The 16524-nt window shown below is 38.6% G+C and overlaps 1 protein-coding gene across 3 annotated transcripts in view; it reads right to left on the bottom strand.

Annotated features, from left to right (window-relative positions):
• Positions 1-730: 730 nt before the first annotated feature.
• hdac9b (histone deacetylase 9b) overlaps positions 731-16524 on the bottom strand; it is a 91208-nt gene continuing 75414 nt past the window's right edge. For all 3 annotated transcript variants that reach the window (XM_022673975.2, XM_022673976.2, XM_022673977.2), the window contains 5 exons: positions 15702-15817; positions 11648-11770; positions 8385-8568; positions 7099-7316; positions 731-4540 (listed from right to left, as the gene is read on the bottom strand). In XM_022673975.2, coding sequence (XP_022529696.2) covers positions 4286-4540; positions 7099-7316; positions 8385-8568; positions 11648-11770; positions 15702-15817 — 896 coding nt within the window. In that variant the 3' untranslated portion in view covers positions 731-4285. The remainder of the gene's footprint in view (positions 4541-7098; positions 7317-8384; positions 8569-11647; positions 11771-15701; positions 15818-16524) is intronic.

Below are 16524 nucleotides of genomic sequence, written 5' to 3'. Positions count from 1 at the left end.
CTCCCATGACAGAGGCTGATATTTCTTTAAAATAACTCTTAAAAACTGAAATGCATCCAGTATAATATTTGTAGTTTAATCAGTGAAAGTAATGCCACAATCATTGTTTGTTTGATCCAACAAGATTCAAAATTTTGGTAGCCTCGCATGAGGACAGTATGAGAATGTCGGCTTTTAAATAAATGCGTTGTGTGAGAATAATTATCGCCTTTTGTATTTTTTTTGTTGCAATTTGGGTACTGGTATTGAATTTAAAGTACCGTAAATTTAAAAACGATACCAAGCCCTAATTAGTAGTTAATATACAATTGAAACCCCGGAATTAATGCGCTTGTCTTTTATTTGGAAGTTTGTTTTGTGAAAGCAATGTTGCTGAGTGGAAAGGTTCAACACTGTACCATCCTGTAGGTTTATTCCACGTACACTCATAGAGTTAACGTGCTGTACACTGACATGGCAAAAGTCATGGGACAGCAGTATGTAAGTTGATCGTAAGGTGTTACTTCAGGGAAGTAACAACTTGGGAACCCTGTATTTTTAAGTTGTGAGATTCTATCTTGTGAGGGAGGTTAAATATGAGTCGGTGTTGTTTAAGACAAGTCTTACAAGTGAATTATAGAAGATATGGGAATCTGATAGTGGGTGCACAGGACATGCCAAAAGTCATGAGACACATTAAATGCTAGTGTCAGTGTATTACCTGCAAAAAATACACAGAGACGAGAGCAGATTTCAGGACAGGAATGAAGTTTATTTGAAAAAGAGAGAAGTGTGTGACAAGGCCAGAGGGAAACACGTACAAACAGCTACAAAGAAAACAGGTGATGCCCAGCAGCAGACTGTACACAGCCAGGACAAAGAAGAACACTGGACACGTGAGATGCCCTTTCACAACTCTGACACTCCATATGACGGCTGCAGGTCTTAGGATAGAGATATACTTGCAGTTTGGTCATGTTTACGTAGAAAATTGGCTGTACTGTTTTCTACAGCAGCAAGGAGACATCATACATCATACCACACCACCATAGGGCACTCCCAAGCACATCCAAAATGAATAGATTCATATGGATCAAACTGGCTACACCTAAACTCCAGTTATAACCCTTTTAAACTCCAGCATCAGGTCTCAAATCAGCAATTAGCACACTTTAGCAGCAGTGCTAGAACCTTTACTGTAGAAAACTGGAAACATACAGATATGATGCCTTTGTGTTTTAAGCAAAATACATCAATCTACTTTATTTTACTTTCTTTTTAATTTTTAGGCATGTAGCTCCATTCACCCCCATTCACTAATTACTGACTCGTGGGCTCCCTCTAGTGGTTCACAGTCAGATTCTGGTAAACTGAGATATAGGCTCATATATGTTGGTGTTCTTCAAAACTTTTCAGTATTTTGATGAAGCTGAGCGCCCCCTCCACTGCCCCCTAGAGTTTTTGTGTGTACTGCGTGCATAACCAATGCAGTAAAGTATATCTCTACCCTTTGGTGGTGTATAAGAGGCAACAGTATTTATTTCACAGTTTTTTTTTTTTTCACACAGTTAAACACACTCTTACTAAACCCTTACTAAAGCATCTACAGTAATGGCAGGATCTGAAATAGGGGATGGAGAAGACGCTTGACTATATGCTCCACTACCGACAGTTCAGAATCAGACCCTGTTTATCTATCCCTCAGGCTGAGCAGAGCTGGGTAGAACCGAACAACCGGGAGATTAAAGGCAGGTCTGAAATCAGTCAATGAGTTTATAGATTTGATGAGTTCTATTCTTGGTTTGGTTTGTTTTCACACATGAAAAAATCCGCAAATGCATCAAAAGGCATTAAGAAAAACACTTTCAAAACAACATTTTCTTTTCTGATTGGTCATTAAATAAAAAAATTACTGGATTTATAAAGTAAAGTACAGAAAGTATGTGGTGTGTTCTGGACTAGTGCATACATCTGTACAGTTTAACATGGAGCATTTAGTTCATAGCTGTGAGCTAAAGACCTATTATTAGTGAATGGCTGAATGATGAATGGTTCTGAGTTCTCGTAAAGCTCAACCCCAGTGTATGTTTATGAATAAAGTCCCGCCCTTCAACAAAAAAGAGCCAATCAGCTAAGAGCTGAGGTGGGTACAGTGTCCTATTAAGAAATCCCAGCCACTTTTGATGTGCAGATGCAGTTGCCACAACTAGCTGAAAACTCTGAATTTTTTTGTGTATGAGGGAACAAAACACTACAAACTAACAATTTAAAATGTATAATATGGTGTTGAAATGTTACAGTAATTAAATCATCAGTTTAGAGTATTTTGTTCTCTTCCCATTCAAACAGACAGGAGCGCACCAGGTTTTCACTAGGATGAAAACAAACCAGATTCCAAATTAAGCCAGATTAAAAAAGTGCAGGTGTGAAAATGCCCTTAAAGTACCATGAGACTGCAGACAGAGGAAACAATTAACGGTTAACATTTAAACGTTAAACCTGCATGTGGGGGTCAACATGTCACCCAGGGCCGAGGAGGAGATGATTTTTTAAAAAAAGGGCTAGCATATCATAGGCCCCCCCCCCCCCCCCCCCTTCCAATCTGTTCAGTCATTTAACAGTGAATCTCCAGTACCCTCATCATCTCCCAGAAGCAGCATTCCAGTGCCCATGAATCTCCCCCCGGTTCCCGGCTTCCACCAGGCATTTCCTGCTCAGCCTCCTCATCGCTGCTCCCTGGGACCAGGCAGGAACCAGGCCCTGGAGCAGGGTGCCTGGTTTCAGCCCGTGAGAGAAAGTGCAGAACACAGAGCGAGGTTCTAAATGCTGTCCTAACCACACAAACAGCTCACACTAACCAAATGTAGAGAATGTAATGGGGAATGCAGTATTAACTCAGAGACCCTTTTTAAGAATCACTTTCAAATGATGGAAAACAGCAAACTAAAACCTTAACCTTATGTCACAAGTTTTTTATTCTCAACAATCTTTTATTTTACTAAACTTAACTTTTATATGATTAAATTTGACCAAGATTGAGTCATGATCTCTCCACGCTCCCGTGTCTCTGTTCAGTAATGCTGCAATTTAGGGGCAGTGTAAAAAATAATTTAATATAAGTAATAAATCACCACCTTTCTTTCTCAAGCGTAGCAAACCTTACTGAAGATCAGTGATTACTTATTTAGAAGAAAAATAGCCAGCTCCCCTGTTTCCATAGATACAGCACACTAGATTGTGTTTTATACCTGGAAACCCGGGGTGTGGAATGGTGGTGAGAAGATTCGGAGGCTACATCTCACACAGATTCAAATAAGAAAATACTGGCTGAAGCTCTGCTGACGAACTCCGAATTTTTCCTTAATTGCTGATGATACACACTGATATTGTTATGTGTTACTACAGAAAAATATTTCTCCAACAGCCCCTAAAGTGGCACTTGGTGCTAAAGACGTGGGAGCTCTGCAGGATTTTGCCTCATTCTTGGTGAAATATTCTCATTTACAAATTAAGTATAGTAAAAAAAAGTTTTATCAGCAAAGATCCTGGTTTTAATTTGTTGTTTATCAGGGTTTAAAGGTTTAAACTGCACAAGCTTTAAGAGTTTCAGTTACACAGTGTAGTATCATCCTCTCTCGTGACCCCCAGGGACGATGTCAGGACCCCTGTGTTTTACTAATCTCAATCTAGCTCAGAGTCAGTGTGTGTGGGTGAGGTTTGAGTGCTGAAATGATGTCCAGGTGAGTGGTAATGGCACGTACTCTACAGACACAGCAGATACAGATCAGGACTGGAAACAGTTTAAGTGGCCCCTTGTATTACACATTTATAAGGTCCCTCTGCAGTCAAAAAGTAGGCTGTTGCAGTCTAACACTGACGTAATAATAATAATAATAATAATAATAATAATAATAATAATAATCAAAAGCATCCAAAATTAAAGCTATGCAAAGTGGCATGTAAAATCAGTGATTACTGTACACGAGCTTCAGCGCAGCTCTGTTCCGGTGGGAGGATAGAAAGTAGAAAGGGCAGCAATTACAGTTCAAAAGACCTTTTACAAATAAAGACTTTCCTCTTAGAACCGCTTCTGGATGTTCTAGATTCTCTTCCTCTTTAAATTATATACAGAACATTACAACATACAGTACAGGAGAGATCACTTCACAAAGTTCACGAATGGAAACAGTTCAGGAGGGCTGGGGGAGGTGGAGGTGGAGGCGAGGGCATGGCTGTGTGTGTGTATATGTGTGTGTCGGTGTGTGTGTGTGTGTGTGTGTGTGTGAGTGAGTGCCCATGCCCCGGATCAGATGGCAGCCTGTATCACCAGCCTTCCGTTCACCTGGTGAAGGTAAGTGCTCTCTTTGGCCTGTGATTCGTCGTCGCTGTCGATTGGTTCCTCCTTGATTTTGATGACCTCAGTGCTGCTGCTGGGGCTGCACTTCCGGATGACGCCAATAGGGGGCGAGCCGCCGTCGTGCTCCAGCGCGCTGTCCTCCTCCTCGGACTCGTGCAGCAGCCTGCTCGGCTGCCTCAGCTGCTCAATCGACTTCGAGAGAATCTGCAGGAGAAACAAATCAAGTTGGTTCAGTTCAATTTAGTTAAATTAAAAACGGTTCAGTTTAGATTAGTCCAGTTCAATTCAGTTCTGTTGGTAAATGTGAGATGAGCTGTTGTGTTCTTTTTGTTCAGTGGTGTTTTTTGCCATAGAACTCTCCAATGGATAACATTTTCTCTGACTTTAACTGAGGCCAATGAGAGCAGCAGTCCATTAGCTGTTGTTCTGGGTTCTTTTATAACCTCCTGGATGAGTTGTCCATGTCCTTTTGGAGTAATTTTGGTAGGCTGGTCACTCCTGGGAAGGTTCACCAGTGTTCCATGTTTTCTCCATTAGTAAATAATAGCTCTCACTGTGGTTTGCTGGAATCCCAAAGCCTTAGAAATGACCTTTTCCAGACTGACAGACAGATTGAGACATAATGTGTTGCTTTTTGAAATATTTTATCTGCTTCATGTTGTCAGACAGGTTCTATTTACGTGATTTCTTGATTCTACAGGTCTGGCAGTAATCAGGCCTGGTTAATGTTAGTAGTGAAATTGAACTTAGCTTTACAAACAATGTAGTTAATCACAGTTAATTAATGGGGCAAATATTTTTTCACATAGGGCCAGGTTGATTTGGATTGCTTTTTACCCTTTAAAAATAAAAGCAAAATCAAAGGAAATCTACCACCTTATTTAATTAACCGGTTTAGACCGGTTCTTTTTTATTCAGTTCAGTTCAGATACCAAGTAAATTCACCTTTCTAAGTTCAAAGTTCAGTTCACTTTGGTGCAACTCATTTAAATTAAAATTGAATCAGTTCAACTGAATTCAGTTTAATTCAGATTCATTGGAATGGTTGGAATTTTGTATTATATATTTGGGTGCGCTCCAAAGTCCACACATAATAAATCCATGAGATCAGCGCATCTAAACAAACACCGGCTAAAGATAAACTACTATAAACACAAACAGTGATCAAACTCTGAGAGGCTATTTCTCATCATGGCGTGTTTGATGTGAATTAAATGAAGTGTAAACTGAATTACACAGCTTCCATAACTACAGTGTTTGGCAGCTGAAGCATATGGCGGTGAAACACAGGCCAATTAGGCTGAGAGAATCTAGGCCTGGTATAAATATCCGCTCAGGCTAAAATAGCTGCCGGTAGCAGGGATTACAGCACTGCTTTTTATACACACTAAAGCCCATAAGCTCGAGTACGGCTCCGTCAGCGCCAGCTTTAGAACACGTAAACATTTAGCAGCAGCCCAGTTCTGCTGCGGAGCGTCTTGCTGCACTAAAAGAGTAATAATGCAGCGTATCTCCACAGTACGTCAGTGTAGGCTAATCTCTGCTTAGAGAGCATTTTTAACAGCCAATCATAGGAAACCTCCTGCATATCGGTCAGCCACTCTACGGCTTTATCTCCGCTCCATTTATTAAAGTGAATTAAATTGTTCAAAGGTTTAAATTAATTAAAGTAATATGAAAGTGGTGTAGTACCTGTAAAACGTTTGGACACACCTTCTCATTTAATGTTTTTATGTTTAAATATAATTTTTTACATTGTAAATGAATACTGAAGTCCTATACTGTGGCAGTCCTGATGAGAGCCAGTTTCATCATACACACTAAGAAAAATAAGTACAGATTTGAACTTAAAAGAGTACAAAGCTAGTCGCTGGGGCTGTAACTTATATTGAGGTACCAAAAAGTACCTTTCAGTGAAAGTCCTTTTTTGTACCCATGTTTTTGTACAAGTAAAGATTATAATTATATAATATTATATAATTATTATTATAAAGATTATAATTATAATAACATTATCATCAACTAAATATGGCTCAAAAATTTGATTATCCACAATTCTGGCTTTCAAATAAAAAATGTGCACTTATAATATATATTAGTTTATTAGTACAGTAATACAGATTACTAAATTACCTTTATAAATGGATAAATGGTACAAATTTGTACTAATTGCTGTTAGGAAAGACTTTGTACTTCAGAGGAACATCTAACCCTGTAAAGACCAATATTGTACCTTTAAGGGGAACAATCATGAAGAGTTCAAAAAAGTACTCATATCGTACCTCTGTTTTTTAGAGTGTAATGCTTTAAATATTCTTGAAATGTTTTAGATTGATTGACCTTTACTTAGTTGAGTAGTTCTAGTCATAATATGTATTAGAACATTACTTAAATAGAGTTATTCACTGTATACCTGTAACTCTACCTCTTCACAACTTTACAACTGATGCTCTCAAACACATTAAGAGACAAGAAATTCAAGTTATTATTAACTCTTGGTAAGTTTAGCACAGCTGTTAACTGAAAGCCTGAATTCCACGTGACTCTACCTCATAAAACTGACTAAGAAAATCCAGCCAAGATGTGCAAAGCTGTCATCTAAGCAAAAGGTGCTACTTAGAAATATCTAAAATATAGAACATTATATATATCATCTTAAAAATACCATTTGTTGTTAAGTTTGGAACATTTAAATCTGGATAACTAATAATGTGAAAAGTGATGTAAAATGAACAGCAGTGATATGAGCTGATGGTATTCACCTTGTTGATGTGGATCTGCTGCTGGTACTGTTTCTGCTTCTCCAGGAAGTGCTGGTGCTGCTGCTGGATGACGAGTTGGGCCAGCATGCCCTGGGGCAGAGGGGCAGACTGTGTGCGGTTCAGGGGGCGGTGGCGCTGCAGTTTGGGCCGCACGCTGCCCGAGGAGCGCTCCTTCATGGCCAGGGGAGACGGAGGGTGTACGGACACTGTACCCGGGCCTAGAGAGAAAATACATAAAGTGTTGTGTTGGTACAGCTGTGCTAAATGTAGCATACAGCTCTGAAAAAATAAGAGGTCACTTAAAAATTATGAGTTTCTTTGATTTTACCAAATTGAAAACCTCTGGAATTTAATCAAGAGGAAGATGTATGATCACAAGCCATCAAACCAAGCTGAACTGCTTGAATTTTTGCACCAGGAGTAAAGGCATAAAGTTATCCAAAAGCAGTGTGTAAGACTGGTGGAGGAGAACATGCCAAGATGCATGAAAACTGTGATTAAAAACCAAATAGAGTTATTCTACCAAATATTGATTTCTGAACTCTTAAAACTTTATGAATATGAACTTGTTTTCTTTGCATTATTTGAGGTCTGAGTTATTTCAGACATTTATAATTTTCTGTAAATAAATGCTAAATGACAATATTTTTATTTAGAATTTGGGAGAAATGTTGTCTGTAGTTTATAAAATAAAACAACAATGTTCATTTTAGTAAAAAAAAAAACATACCTATAAATAGCAAAATCAGAAAATCTGATTCAGAAAAGTGGTCTCTTAATTTTACCAGAACTGTATTTTAGTAGATTTCTTTTTGAACTGTAACAACAGAAATCTGTGCTGAATTACTGGGGATATTTGCAACCTAAAAAAATGGGCCAAAGTGGCAAAAAACATCTGTGTTTTTATGAATAATGACTCTGTTTATTATGAATGCTGCTGAGGAGTAAGGGAGAGAGAGCCAGCAGGGAGAGTCAAAAAACGGCAGGTTTAAGTTCATTTTAAAAAAAAACATTTATTTAATTTATTCAGTGGTGAAAAGGGGAAAATCAACGAAACCTGCAAATGTGTTCATATTATATTCAGCTAAATGTTTTATTTTGTTGAATTGAGAGAAAGAATAACTCTGAACCTTGTTATAGTGAAAGCTTGGAAATGTGTTTAGCAAAACCACTATAGTCTATAGTGTAAACATTCGCAGAATGGGTATGTTATAAATTGGTGTATTATGGTCTGTTTAAAGGCTCTATTGTAATATTGTATGTTTGTATGTATTTGAGGTTCTCACCGGTGGTCAGGATCTTCTGCTGGCGGAGCTGCTCCTTATGCAGGAGGTGATGGAGGAGGGCCTGCTGGCTGCTGCTCACTTTGGAGTCCATGCTGATGGTGAGGGGCACGGGGCCCAAGACGTGAGGGGGCAGACCCAACACCCCACTGCTCTCACCATGCTTCTCCTTCAGCCCCAAACCAGCCTGCAGGAACATACAGATTATATAACAAATAATGAACTTCAGGGTCTTAACAAGATTCAGTCAGGTCTAATCCAGATTTAACCAGGTCTTAACCAGATTCAGTCAGGTCTAATCCAGATTTAAGCAGGTCTTAACCAGATTCAGTCAGGTCTAATACAGATTTAAGCAGGTCTTAACCAGATTTAGTCAGGTCTAATCCAGGTTAAAGCAGGTCTTAACAAGATTCAGTCAGGTCTAATCCAGATTTAACCAGGTTTTAACCAGATTCAGTCAGGTCTAATCCAGGTTAAAGCAGGTCTTAACCAGATTCAGTCAGGACTAATCCAGATTTAACCAGGTCTTAACCAGATTCAGTCAGGTCTAATCCAGGTTAAAGCAGGTCTTAACCAGATTCAGTCAGGACTAATCCAGATTTAACCAGATCTTAACCAGGTTCAGTCAGGTCTAATCCAGATTTAAGCAGGTCTTAACCAGATTCAGTCAGCTCTAATCCAGATTTAAGCAGGTCTTAACCAGATTCAGTCAGGTCTAATCCAGGTTAAAGCAGGTCTTAACCAGATTCAGTCAGGTCTAATCCAGATTTAACAAGGGCTTAACCAGATTCAGTCAGGTCTAATCCAGATTTAAGCAGGTCTTAACCAGATTCAGTCAGGTCTAATCCAGATTTAAGCAGGTCTTAACCAGATTCAGTCAGGTCTAATCCAGGTTAAAGCAGGTCTTAACCAGATTCAGTCAGGTCTAATCCAGGTTTAACCAGGTTTTAACAAGATTCAGTCAGGTCTAATGCAGGTTAAAGCAGGTCTAAACCAGATTCAGTCAGGACTAATCCAGATTTAACCAAGTCGTAACCAGATTCAGTCAGGTCTAATCCAGATATAATCAGGTCTTAACCAGATTCAGTCAGGTCTAATCCAGATTTATGAAGGTTTTAACCAGATTCCATCAGGCCTAATCCAGATTTAACCCGGTCTTAATCAGATTCAGTCAGGTTCATGCCAGATTTATCCCGGTCTTAATTCAGATTTAACCCGGTCTTAATTCAGATATAACCCGGTCTTAATCAGATTCAGTCAGGTCTAATCCAGATATAATCAGGTTTTAACCAGATTCAGTCAGGTCTAATCCAGATTTATGAAGGTTTTAACCAGATTCCATCAGGCCTAATCCAGATTTAACCCGGTCTTAATCAGATTCAGTCAGGTTCATGCCAGATTTATCCCGGTCTTAATTCAGATTTAACCCGGTCTTAATTCAGATATAACCCGGTCTTAATCAGATTCAGTCAGGTCTAATCCAGGTTTAACCAGGTTTTAACCAGATTCCGTCAGGCCTAATCCAGATTTAACCCGGTCTTAATCCAGATTCAGATTCAGTCAGATTCAGTCAGGTCTAATCCAGGTCTAATCCAGTTTAACCAGGTTTTAACCAGATTCCGTCAGGCCTAATCCAGATTTAACCCGGTCTTAATCCAGATTCAGATTCAGTCAGGTCTAATTCAGATTTAATCCAGTCTTAATCCAGATTTAACCCGGTCTTAATCAGATTCAGTCAGGTCTAATCCAGGTTTAAGCAGGTCCTAACCATTTCTAATCAGCTTTTAACATTTCTAACCCGCTCTTAACCAAAGTTTAACCAATTTTAATCAGCTTTTAACATTTCTAGCCTGGCCTTAACCATAGTTTAACCAGGTTTTAACCATTTCTAACCAGCTCTAACCAATTCTAATCAGCTATTAACATTTCGAGCCTGGTCTTAACCGTAGTGTGGGGTTCAGGACTGGGTGTTATGTGGATCTGTATGTGGTGACTGTGGCTGGGTGAATCTAACAGCAGTAATGGATGAGGTGGCTGGGGAGGACTGGAGAGTGACTGGCTCCAGGCTCTTAAACACAATATTTTTGTAAGGCCTATAAAATGTCCCGCGGTCAGCGGGTCGGCGGGTCAGCGCCCTAAGGCTGTACACATCATCCACATACTCAGCGACGGCTAGTCTGTCAACAGAACCACAAAGCACGGGTTCTGCAGGGACCCGAACCCACACTTCCCTTCATTTATCAGCGTAAACCCCCACTGTATACACAGGAACCTCTGAGAGACACAAGACACTAAGACTTGTGGGAAGGAATGGGTTGGTGTACACCAAATTGGGACAAAAATGTGTAAAATCTGATATAAGTTTATTTATTCACATATTCTGTTCTATTTTAATTAGTTAAGTGATTCAGTTGTTTGTGCATTTGTACCAACAGGTTCAGGTGTTTACTCTGCAATATGCACAGATCTCCCCAGATCTCATATGCATCTAAACACAAATTCTCAATTTTGACTCATTTAACCTCAGAAGTCTCTCCTACTACTTCTCCTGAGCAGTTTTAGGAAAAACGTCTGTAAAAAAGTCTCTATAGAAAACCTAATGAGAATTTAAATCATCAAAGTTTAACATTTGAGCAATAACTTGTCCTCAAGTTAAGTAAACAAAACTGTAAGTCTAAAAATATATATATATTTATATTTTAAAGTCAAACAAGTGCTGGATGTTAATCTACACAGATTTCTCTCCTGAAAACTGTTTATTTGGGTTAGTAAAGCACTTCCATTTATTTACAGTAAGCTTAGAATCCCAAATTTCTTTAGCACTATGGCTGGAGCATTAGCATTAGTCGCTAACCCCTAGCTGCTAACCCGACAGCGCTACACTGAGGAATCCTGAGTGTTCCGGTAAGACAGGGTGAAAAATCTAGCGTTTAGCGTGATTAGCGGCTAATGCTAATGTTTCTCCAGCCTTGATGCTAAAGAGAAACTTCACTGAAACTTATTTGTAGGTGGCTTTACTGCTTCTTACAACCTGACTAATAAAATTCTTACATAAAGTGAACCAGCGAATTTTGGGAAAATTTTAAGTGCCTTATAGTGCGTTTTTTTTTTTTTTTTGATCAACTGACACCACTAAATTGAACAGATCCACTGGGGGTGTTGCCTGGGGACGAGTAATGTGCTTAGGTGCTTAAAACACTACAGTACTCTACTGTGTGATGAGGTGATAAATGTTATTATGGGATGTATATAGAGAAGTAACTCACGCTGATTGGAGAGGAGGCGGCGGACAGGCCCAGGTTGATGTTGGGTAGGGAAGGGGACGTGTAGAGGCTCAGGACGGACACCGGACCCTCGGCACCCAGCAGCTTGGGCTGTGAAGGCCAGCGCTGACCGGAGGAACAGAGAAAGAGAGAGAGAGAGAGAGAGAGAGAGAGAGACAGAGAGAGGAATTCAGATTTATTCACAAATCCCACCACACATCACTGAGAACAGCTAGAGCAGCAGCACCATAAACTTTAATGTTCTAAAACTAATGGCGGTACCAAACCACAGAACCTCTCCTGACCCGTATAAACTCAGCCCTGCAGACGGCAGCATGCACAGATACATATACTGCTCACTCGCTGCAATAAAACAGATAAAAAATAAATGGTTCTTGGCTTTTAATGTATGGTTCTAGAAACAGTGTTCAGCTTGAATATGTTCCACATATTTTATATATCACATATCTGCTATTATATCATATATCTGCTATTGTAAAAGTGCTTAAGGGGAAAACCATTTTTGTGCACCATTTTGCACTTAAACACTATATGCTATAAAATATACAGTATCAGTCAAAAGTTTGGAAACACATTAATATAAGAGTCATCCAAACTATGAAGAAAAACATGGCCTTTTTTCTAGTAAACAAAAAAGTTATGATGAAACTGGCTCTCATCAGGACCGCCCCAGGAATGGAAGAGCATGAGTTACCTCTGTTACCTCAGAAACCGCAGGTTAAGAGCACCTCATATAAAAGCAGATTGTTTAACACCTGTAAGTTTACTACATGTGAAAATGTATATTTGCTACATTTGCAAGTTTATTGTTGATAACAGGCATTTAAAAATAAGCTTTTTTAATATATGGAGCTTAGGTTTATGCGTAGAACTATAATTTTATATAGTAGATTTAGACTTTACATTTAAACTTAGATTTTACTTTATTGTCCCACCAGTGGATTTTTTTTCTTAGGCCACCCGAAACTGCAAAGAACACAACTATAACCACTTACAACTTACCACTTTATATACCACAGATATAATACATTACAACACAACACAACCTAAAACACTGCCACCCATTGTGTTAAATAATTACCCAGCATTAAGTAATACATAAATGCATATCACACATACAAAAAAGTCACCTGTTAGAATTAAATAAAATATGACAGATGCAGGTCTTTCTGAATACTGTAAAATGAATACTAATATATAATTGTAAAATAATAGCTAATTATACACTAAAAAAAGCAGAAATGCAGCAATGCTGAGCAAGCATGGATTTATACTCTGCTGTAAAGAATATGGTAACTTGTTCTTATAGCCTACAATAGTGGTTCTTATAGCCAGCAAATCATCATTATATAGAATATAACTGAATACCCAAGGGAAGGTACTACACACTCATAGTAAATTAGGGGATTTTGCATATAAAGGATGTCAGGGGTTTATAGGTAAGAAGTAACTGTTGTGTAACGTAATAAGAAATATTAGTTCTTCAATTTAAGTAATATGAGCTCTAAACAAAGTGAGAGCACACTGTTTCTTAAAATTTGTGTATTAAAACTAATACTTACTGTAGTATGTATTCAGTATAAATATGTGTGACTGCTATAGGCCACATAAATGTATTATACATACATAAATGAGTTGGTTCTAGTAAAACAAACTAATTAATTCAAAAGGGAACCTTTTTCCATCTATTTAATATGTATAAAATTCCTTTAATGCAAAAAAAAAGTTGTAAAGAATAATTTGGGGTCCCGGCGGCTCTTGGCGGCTGTGCGGTGTGTTCGGGTCGTTCTGTGGGGGGACCGGCAGGTCTGTGTGCAGCTGTGTTATTCTGCAGCACCACTGTTTACACTCCCTCAGACCTCCAGCACAGCGACCGCCTCGTAACGCCCGCTACACCGCGGCCCGCGCCGGGGGGCCAGGCTTAATTGATGCAGCAGCCGCTGGTAGCCTGCGACACGCTAACAGCACAAACACAGCGGCGGCAGTGGCGTATTGACACAGGCTGCAGGGTCTGTGCAGAGGAGCGGCGGGACGGGGGACTGCACGCCGTTAGCGGGGCGGGGCCGAAAGCCTGGCCGTGTTTGTGATCTGTTACTCTGGATATCCTCTTTCAGAACCAACGGCTCCCCCGGGTCATATAAAGGACGGATATCCACCCACAGGTCAGCCAGTTTACAGAGCCGGGAGGGGGAGTGGCGGGGATGTAAACAGGGCCGCTGTGTGACCACACTGCGCTGGGACGTCCTGCCGTTTACAGGACGTGAACATCAGACAGTGAAGATATCAAACCCACTGTAAAAATCTTTGTGTAAAGTTTACAGAAACTTAGTGTGATAAAGTTACAGTAATTCACTCTGAAGAAAGATTACAGCATATTACTTTCTAATAAAAAAAGTATTTTTTTTTTTTTTAGAGAACGTTTTGGCACAAATAAACAGACTGTAATACTGTAATATTTTTTTTCAATAACCATCTTTAGTTGCTGTACTGTAAAATGATTACTAATATATAACTGTAAAAAGAAAGCTATTCATTCAGTATGAAGAATTCTACTGTACATTAACTAATTACTGTAAATTAGTGCTGTGAAGTTTTTGGATTGCAATTTCTCAGCCAGCATAAAGTCACACTGTGCAGTAAAGAATATGGTAACTTGCTCATATAACCTACAACACTGTGGCCAGACAAATCACCATTAAATAAAATATAACTGAATATCCAAAGAGAAGGTAGCCTTGTTTGGTATGACTACACATTTATGGTGAGTTAGGGCTGGGGGAACATGCCCATTATGCAAATAAAGGATGTCAGGGGCCAATAGGAAAGACGTTATTATATTATAAGTTATTATATTATAAGTAATTATATTATTATTTTTATTATTTTTAATAGTTTTGTATTTTTGCTTTTTATCTTATTTAGATTTTATTTTATTGTTATTACTATTTTTATTATTATTATTGCTTTTATTTTTGTTAGTTCATTTATTTATTTAAATTCTTTTTGTATTATGTACAATAAAGTTTTAGCTAATTTTAACCCATTTTTGTTGTATTAGTCTTACTTTTTTATCTTAATTTTTGTCAATTAAACCATACTTAATTATAATCATGAATTTTATGTTTATTTATTTATTTATTTTAATTCTACTTTTTTTTATCTATTTTTATAATTTATTTACTGCTTTTTTACAATAATTAAATTTAGCTTTTATTTTCTCTGTTATGTCAATCCCTGTTTCTGTAAATGCTCGGTTACATTGAAAATGAGGGCTGCCCTCAATGTACATCCGAGTTAAAATAAAGGTTGATTGATTGATTGAAGTAACTTGTGTGTAATATACAATAAGTAAATAAATAAACTGTGTTTTTTAAGTGATAAACTTCAAAAACTTTGAAGACTTCAACACTTTGATGCAGCATCTCCTCCACTGCCTCAGATCGAGTACAGAGTGTTTGGGGGTCTGTCGGTGCAGTAGAACTGGATGGTCTCGAGAGGAAGTGAACGCTCTTTATTGGCTGGACTGGGAGCCGTTTTCACTGGACTGTGACGGACGAGCGAGCCGCGGGCTGAAACCTCCGCTCTCTGTTTTCATAGCTGCACTAGAGCAGTACAGGCCGGGTCAGCGCAGTGTGTGAGTGTGGAGTCTGACGCCCAGCGCATTCCTTTAGCATTACTGGCTTGTCGTGAGTCCTTGTGCGAGCCTCAATTTAAAGCACTTTTATGGATTTAAACTAGTCACGACAATGCAAAAAAAATAAAAAATAATAATAATAATAATTCTGTGACTGCGATTAATAACTCTTTTTCTACTCCTTAAGACTGAGCTTTTAATTTACTGTATAATAAATTGTATTAAACAACACTAATATTTTTGTTTAGCTGGTATTTTCCTGCATGTTTGGGAGGAAGGTCTTGCAGGCTAGATCCTTTTTTACTGTATTACAATATCTCAGGCTAGATTTAATGTTTTTAAAATCAACTAATGAAAGTTAGCAAGTATTGTTAGAGGTTAAGGGATTAGTGGGTTTAGTACCTCGGTTCTGGTGGTGGTTGGTAAGGATGATGGCCCGTTTTCAGCCCCCAGGGCACTGGAGGCTCCGTTGGGGGAGCTGGGGCCTGAGCCTGGGGCGCTGCTACTGCTGCTGGACTCTGTGGATGGAAAGATAACAAGTTAATATAAGAAACAAACAACAGAATAAAACACAAAACAAACATGCATATAGTGTAAAACTGCACAATACATTGCTGAAGTATTATCACAACGTACTATATAATGCTGCGTAATGCAAATTAAAACATATGGGTTCGTTTCCAAGACAGGAATTGATTCTAGTCTTAATCCTTGTCTATATAACCAATTCTATGGGGCAGCTTATCAAAAAGGGAGTAGGCCTAGTTGTATATAGTACAACAGATAAATTAGCCGTAACTCCATGTTGCGATTTTTGGCGTTTTTGACTAAAATATCTCCAAATACACATAATTTTACTCAAAACATCAGCTAATGCTACTAGCTTTACGTCACTCAGTTACAGACTGGAGCTGCTCCAGTTTTGTCAACTTGAACTCCTCTTACTTATTCACACAAATCCTCAGCAGGTGATTGATTAAACTGATTGAACTGGTTAAATTGGCCAAAATGTACCATGCGGCCTTACCTCCACCCCTTGGCACGTCACCTTTACTTATATTTTAAATAAGTGCTCTGCTCTGTAGCGTATCAACACTAAAATATCTCCAAACAAACAACTTTTTAATCAAAACAGCAGAGTTTTTTGAGGCTAAAGCTGCTGTGGGTGTGACAGAAATCAGGATTGGCAATGTGTCTCTTGATAAAGTTCCAGCCGATTTATGGT

The sequence above is a fragment of the Astyanax mexicanus genome, chromosome 6 (assembly GCF_023375975.1).
Source record: "Astyanax mexicanus isolate ESR-SI-001 chromosome 6, AstMex3_surface, whole genome shotgun sequence".
Taxonomy (NCBI): Eukaryota; Metazoa; Chordata; class Actinopteri; order Characiformes; family Acestrorhamphidae; genus Astyanax; species Astyanax mexicanus.
The sequence above is the reverse complement of the archived record's forward strand: the minus strand, read 5'-3'. Positions and strand labels throughout refer to the sequence as shown.